The sequence below is a fragment of the Lactuca virosa genome, chromosome 7, assembly GCF_052849685.1.
Source record: "Lactuca virosa cultivar CGN04683 chromosome 7, Lactuca_virosa_CGN04683_v6, whole genome shotgun sequence".
Taxonomy (NCBI): Eukaryota; Viridiplantae; Streptophyta; class Magnoliopsida; order Asterales; family Asteraceae; genus Lactuca; species Lactuca virosa.
This window is the reverse complement of record NC_136432.1, coordinates 98288221-98296087: the sequence shown is the minus strand read 5'-3', so window position 1 is coordinate 98296087 and position 7867 is coordinate 98288221. Positions and strand designations below refer to the sequence as shown.

General features: G+C 32.1%; 1 protein-coding gene across 1 annotated transcript; it reads right to left on the bottom strand.

Annotated features, from left to right (window-relative positions):
- Positions 1-3435: 3435 nt before the first annotated feature.
- LOC145123291 (metallo-beta-lactamase family protein) lies at positions 3436-7570 on the bottom strand. The gene is made up of 11 exons (XM_079058505.1): positions 7279-7570; positions 6731-6774; positions 6277-6357; positions 6073-6180; positions 5872-5963; positions 5538-5612; positions 5395-5464; positions 5088-5189; positions 4800-4908; positions 3911-3973; positions 3436-3669 (listed from the first exon to the last, which is right to left on the bottom strand). The coding sequence occupies exons 1-11, from the start codon at positions 7451-7453 to the stop codon at positions 3575-3577; spliced, it is 1014 nt and encodes a 337-aa protein (XP_078914631.1). The 5' UTR covers positions 7454-7570; the 3' UTR covers positions 3436-3574.
- Between the last annotated feature and the right edge of the window lie 297 nt (positions 7571-7867).

Sequence of the window (7867 nt, the reverse complement as noted above, 5' to 3'; positions counted from 1 at the left end):
TCGGATTGTAAAACAGATCTGAGCCTCATTTTTTATCTAAATAGACACACACTTCAAAATTTGTGAAAAGGGTTAAGTTTTATTGTTGATTCATTGCATATAATTTTATTAATTTGGATTTTTTTCTGCGTTTTTAACGAATGTGTTCTTCCCGAAATACGCTTTGCATTTTTATTGTTTGAGTCTCCATTTCATTGCGAATAAATTTTACGATCGTTTTTTCCTCGACTTCTATTGTTTTTGTCTCAAGATTGTATTATGAACTTTTTTAATCATGCTATTTGATTCCATTACTAGTAACAGATCGAATTTTGTTTCATTTCTGATCAATAGATGATTTCATTTGCCTTTATTATTTCGGAATTTTGTCAAAGAAATTGAAATCGAACAATATTCAATTAAAGAAATTGGAACTTAACTCCAAGCATTCAATTTTGTATCTCCGTTTTTTTGGTATGTAATTTTGTCGATGGGGTTTTGATTAAGTTGTATCCATGAAATAAAAATTGAATACATAAATATAAATAAAAGGGTTCGTGGAACAGTCTTAACAATATGATTGATATTCGGAAGCAACAAATATACAACTAAGTTGTTTATAATCCATGAGAAAGTAACAAGATGGCAGTTTGATCAAGTTAAACTTATCTCTAAACTGGGTGTAGTTGTTTGATATCCCAATAGCAGTGATATGATATGTGCGTTTATGGTTCTTTTGTTTGATTCATATTCTGGACTTCTGGAGGACAATAACAATCGATAAAGACTAGATATAGCTTGAACCATTCCAATTTAAAGTTGATAGTGTTGTTGAAAATAGGTTGAGGTTTCTTAAGCAAATGTGTGGATATAATCTTATCATTGAGTTGCAAACTTGTCTAATAGGGTGTTTTGGCAAAACCTCTGTTTAAAAAGACTTATGACTTTTTGTCTTATAACTTATTTGGTGAAATAATGAGTTTTTAATAAGTAAGGGGTTATCATTTTTTGACTTATTAGAGGTTACCAATAGCTATAAGTTGTTTTTTATCCATACATTTTTTTTGACTTATACCGGTATCAAACCGATAATAAGTCAAAAAACTCATTTTTTAAGTTTTGCCAAACACCCCCTAAAATATCAACTTAGCGGTTTTCCCAAATGTTGAAACTTAACCAACATATCATGGCTTAATTAACATTATGAGCAATAATATGAAATAAAGTTGTCAACATTATGAGCAATAATATGACAACTTGTTCATTGATATCCATACTTTTACTTGCCATTAATCCTTCTAATGTTTCAGGCAAGAAACGTAGTGCTAAGCATCCACTTAAGTCTCCCATTACAGAAAGGGTTAATATGGGGAATTCAACAAAAGAACGAGCATCTTTAGGTCCCGTTTGATAGTTGCTGACTGAGAAAGTGCTGACTGGGAAAGGTCTGTCCGGGTAAGAAATACTGACCGAGTAAGAAACCATATTGTTTGATTGTACGTCTGACTGAATGTGCTGACCGATAAAAAATGATCATTTTACCCTGCTACTTGATTGTACATCTAATCAAACACTTGATTTCAAACCAAACATATACGGAATAATGCAATAGCAGCAACAAAGGTCCAACATACATAATATATAGCTTCACCAACACACATAATATACATAATTATCTATATTTTGTGTATAACAAAAGAAGAAATATAATTTTAAGAACAACAAAAGGAATAGAAGTCCACACTCCACAAGGTATGTATTTCAGCAAAAGTCAAACAGATTCAAGCATTCAAAACATATACATATTCTATTTGGCGGATTGATTTCATTGAGCAATCACTCAAAGGAGTACAACAACAAAAACAAATAGACAAATAAAAACCAGATTCGACATCATGACAAATCAAACTAATATAACCAAACTCTACTAAACAGGGGAGCAAAAGGCTTTTCCAGATAAAACTTGTGTAGGGGCAAAATTGTCCAAATCAAGATAATTACCAGAAACTTTGTGATATATCACAGGGCACATCAATTGTAGGGGCATAATCGTAACAAAGGTATTGTGGTCAAACAAATCCAAGTGTATACATCCAATGTCTTACATGTACGTAGCAACACCATCAGATTTTGACAACACCAATTAAACTTATTGAGTGAATCAACATTTGTATCTAATTTAATCAACAATTATATCTAGTTATATCCAATTTTATCAACTGTTAGTATAAGCATATAACAAACAGATTCGATTTAGAAGAAGGGGTAGGGTCTGATTTCTTACTACTGCTGGAGATATAAACGCACATAAGAAGGGGAAACATACTTGTAATTAAATTGGAACCGAAGTGGAGAGACAATCCATCAATCGATCTAGAGAGAAGGATAGGGTGCAATTCTTGATGGGGTGTTGGATGATCGATTTTGAGTGTCTATTAAGAACGAGACGTAAAGGGGGTGTTGGATCGATTCTTCCTGCTGGGATACGATACACACGTACATGTATAGGGATACACACGCAAGGGCACAAGTGGAAACGACGTCTTCCTTTCTCAGTAAGTCAAATCCTTCTTTCTTACCAGGTCAAACTTCAATTTCCCGCTCAGAAAGTTTATCAAATAGGTTCAGCTGACCGAGTCAGCCAAAAACGTCTAACCTGACTCGGTCAGCAGCATATCAAACAGGGCCTTACTTTTAGCTGTTGAAAACAATTTGTTATAAATGGGGTATATGAAAGGTAGGGGTGAGTATTTGGGGTGAGTATTTGGATCTTTGGACCGGGAATCGGATTTGGACCTAGTAAGCCTCAACAGGTTCGGTCAAAGATCCATCAATTTTTTCAAAACCGGTTTGGTCCAATAACCGGGCCGGTTCGGTCAAAATGCCCACTCTTAAGTCCAAGAATCAGGACCTTGACTTAGACCTGATAAGCCTCAATAGATCATGTTCAAATACTCATCCCTGATGGAAAGAGTGGATAGGAGGATATTTAATTTCTCTATCAAGATACCCTTAAACTAAGTTGGGAAAGTTAGGGTATGTTCTGTCAAACTACAATATCAACCACAACATGTTATCATCAGGCAACAAATTAAGCATGATGAAGCAATAACAAAATGATTATGTAGTAAATCATGTTATGAAAATTGGGTGTCACAACACACCACAACATGCTATATTCAAGTTCCCTTGATATTTTCTGTTTTTAAACTAAATGGGTGTTTGAGATTACTTTTTACCTTCAAAAGTCCTTTTTGTAAAAGGACTTTTTACAAAAGGAATTTTTAAAATGTGTTTGGATTAGCTTTTGTGTGGCAAAAGTTAAAAGTTGTTTTTAAAAAGTGTTTGGTTTAACTTTTTACATATAAAATGATTAAAAAAGACATGATTACATATTTACAATTATTTACTACTTTACATATACTATTTTATACTTAACAATCTTTTTTAAACACATATTATAATTTTGTAAACATTTTATTAGAAAATATAAAATATAAATTTCTTTTAAGCTCATTTATTTTAAACACAACATACATTGATAACATGGGTTTAATCTATATTTTTTAAACTTACAAAGTGAGTTGCACACAAACTAAAACCCATGGGGATGTTGTTTAGCACTCAAGAAAGCTTTTAGGCTCGAGTTCTTCTCTTCAACATCCTTGTATGCAACTCTCCTGCCATGCCCTGTCCACAACATTAAAGCAACCTTTTACTGACACATATCTTTACAAGATACGTCAGTTTAATCATGTCCCGTGTAACAAACACAGTTTTATGCGGTTATTTTTAATGTTTGTTACACGTGACATGACTGAACTAGACAAGCTTTTTAGGGCTATTTTCAAAGGCAAGGATGTGGGTATTAATGTCTTTTGACAAAAACAAGTCTTTATCCCATCTTTTTGGGTGGGGCAAAAGTATGTACCTGGTAATATCCACTCGAACTCTAGCTCAAGCAACATAGCAACACTATCCAACTGTATAGCCACTGAAAATTGGAAATAAAATATGGCATACAAGTTTTATATTTTAATGATTACTTCTCCAAACAATGTTGTATCTTTATGAAGTGTGAACTTGCTTATTAATGTTCATTTTTATATTAGGTAGGAAAAAAAATGACAGTTTTAATTACAGGGACGAAAAGGAAAATAGTTTTTAAGGGACGAAAAACTTTAAAAAATTGAAAGAAGGGGCAAAATTCACAACTTTCAATAAACAAGAGGGACGAAAATTATAGTTTACTCTTATTTAACGTTATAACTTGGTCTTTTATTTTGGGTTAATTATATAAAAGACACTGTCTTGGGTTTTTTTTTTTCGGATTAAATTTCAAACTTTTTTTTTCTTCTAAAAAGCCTTTTAATTTTTTCATCTTTTTTCGATTTGGCCCTCATAGTTTTACATTTTTTCGATTTGGCCTTACATTTTTCCATTTTTTCGGATTAAACCTCAACTTTATTTTCTTTTTTCTAAAAAAAAACATTTACATCTTCATATAAAAATCAGAAGATTACCGATAAACATGCTAAAAAGATCAAACCGAAATAATGAAAAAATGTAAGGGATTTAAAAAAAATAAAAGTAAATGTTTAATCCGCAAAAAATTGCCCCAATATATAGGGTCTTTTATGTAATTAACCCTTTTATTTTAAGTTATAAGCTTTCTTCTTTAGACATCTGCAACCCATAACACCATTAATACCAATTACTACACCAAAATGACATGAATATTTGACATAATTTTGGTGTAAATGAATAATATAACACTAAATTTTACTATGTCAAAATTATAGAGATCAAATGTGGTATACCTGAATAAAAATTATATATCTCAGAAATTGCTAGCTCAGTTTCACCAATTGCCAAATGATCTCCTGTGAAAAGCACCTTTAAGGGCTTGTAAAACAAGCTGACTGACCCCTGCCCATATAAATTATCAACTTTTTACAAAAGAGATGTGTGTTCTGAAAGTGATTATTTAATACGAAATAATTATAATCATATAATCAAATATAATAAAACGTGTTGCACAAGGTAATGTTTGTAAATGATTCTACTGTTTAAAGTTGTAATAAGCAAAAAACCAATTGTCTACTCACTTCTGTGTGTCCTGGTGTGTGTATAAGTTGAATGTCATCATTAAGACTCCATGGCCCACATCCATCCAGCTTCATCTCAACATCTCTTGTCGAGACATTTACCTTAAATGCATCAAAACTTAAAAATTTATCTATTGAAAAATTAACACCCTAATAATAATTCAAAAACACGTATATATGTTTCTTCGAAAGGTTATTCTTCTGACAACTCCTAAGTTGGCCCATACTGTACTGAATTAAATCAGGTACACTGTGGTCCACTAGATGGCTGACATAAGACAGAAATAAAATAGCAAAAATATCATACTTCTTTGGAGTGGAGAATTCTTTTACAACCGAATCTCTCCGACCACTTCTTGTGATCTGCCACATCATCCCTAATTTAAGAAGAAAAATCAATAAATAGTTTATAATAATATTACAGTTACTCAAAAATCAAAAATATCATACTTGTGAGTGAGAAACATATATTGAGCTCCACCCAATTTTTCAATGTTTTCAGCAAGCCTTTCTGTGTATCTAGGACTGAAAAATATTAAAAATAAAAATAAAAAAATTAATTGCTTTGTGCAAATATTGCATGGAAATAAAGATTCCTTATTTCCATAATCTCTATGAACTTGTTTTATAATGTTGCGTGTGTTATATGGGACTGGACTGGACAAGCTTTCAAAGGCTACTCTCAGAAGGATGAGGGCATTCACGTCTTTTTCCCTAAAGGATAAAAAATTGTAATTTTTGTATCCTATGAATTATAAGAAGTTAATGGTTAGAAATAGAATACCTGTCGATAAGAATGTTCCCTTGCGGGTGAACAATGAAATAGGATGTTGCTCCATATGTTTTATCAGAGTGATAACCACAATGATACACCCCCTGAAGATGAACATCTTATAGGATTATATACATATAATTGTTTTCATAATAAGACATTACACATTTACACTTTGAAAACGTTACACAATTATTATAGCAGTTAAATTACTGGAATTCTCTCCATGTCAATGGGTATTGGAAACGTTTTTTGAACTTCTAAAATATCATGAGCGGGTTTTTCAGTAGATATTGAGCTTGTTGGACATGAAAGTAATGCCTGAAAATAAAACAATAATAAAAGTAATTTGTAACAATTATTGTAAATGCTTAAATCTTCATAAACTATATATCACTTTTGACATAATATTAATACCTGAAGAGCCTTAAGGCGTTCATCTTGACAACTTGGCTGCTTTGAAACAGCAGACATCCCATCAACACGGGTGAATACTTCCTGAAAATATCAAATCAGTAATCATCTATTTTATTAAAAAAAAATTAGAAAACAATATATGTAACACCCATATTGAAAATGGGTTAATGTCATAAATAGATAACAAACTTTTTTTTTTTTTAACAAAACACCATTGTTTTAAAAAAGTACTATCAGAAGCCCAGAAGGTAACTATGTAAGTAACTCGAACTTTGTGTTTACAAATTCCACTTACTTTTTATGGTATTTTGTGAACAAAACGTTCCACTTGCTTATCTTCTAGTGATACTTTTTGATACTTTTTTAAAACAGTTGTTTTCTTTTTTATAAAAAAATAAATAGTTTGTTACCCATTTATGTTATTAACAACCCTATTGAAATTTCTGATTCTTACTGGAGCCATCCAACGACATGTATCACAATCAATGCATGTATGATCTGCAAATTTGAGAAAGTATCAAATTAGTTATCGCTCTTTTTTAAAATCTTAGCAATGTTTTAAACATCAAAGTAAAAAAAATGGTGGATCTTGGATTTGCTTATATAATCATGTCAAATCTGTATATCGAGTGCTTTCATTTTAGGACAAAAAGATGCAATAATGGATTATTAGACTAATTTAATTGCATTTCTGAAAAATAAGCACTTGAAGATTAGTTTAGTTTCATAACCCTCCAGAGTAAACAAATGGAAGAATTTAACTCGAACCCAATAGCATCAATGGCTTTATCAAAACAAGAAGAAATTTGTGAAAAGGGGAGCCATCAATCACAGCATAATAAGATCGAAAAAACTGGAAGTTTGCATTTAACCCAAATTATAGTATTAAACAGAGGCTAATGCTTCGTATTGATAAAATTGCAAACAAAGATATTGTTTTTAGTTCAGAATAATCAGATTAACTGCAGGTTTTTGGTATTGAGAAAGGAGGAAATCACAAACCAACGAAGAACTCTCCATCAACGTTCTCCGGACGTCGCTTCTTCTGAGTTTGGATTTGGTTTTTGATCGCTAACTTCACCGGAGAAGAGCGCCATGATTTTGGTGAAGATGACGGTGGACTCATAAAACGACGGTGGTAGTTTGGGAGGAAACATAGCTCCGTCGCCGTTGCCATCGTTGCCGTACTCTGCTTGCTCTTCGGGTCTGCGGATACACGTGCTAGATCCTTGTAGCTCGTGTCACTGTTGTCTTTCTCTTTTCGTTTTCATTTTGGATGATACAAAGACTTTGGTAAACCATAAATATTGTTTTTAGCCAATATAATTATAATCTTTTCAGTTTTATATTAGGCGCTTTTTTTTTTTTTTTTTTTTGGACCTTTTGGCCTTTGATATTATCTCTTATATTAGATTCGACGGATCGTTATGGGTGTTGTCTTTTCTTTTTGAGATCGGGGGTTATAATTCAGCCGTGGACATGGTAGAATTGATAAGTAGTTTAGAGTAGATTAGATTTGACGTTCAGAAAAATATTAGACTCGACGGAGTGAAGTCGGCATTTGCTAGGCAATCTTGAGAACATTGTCTTC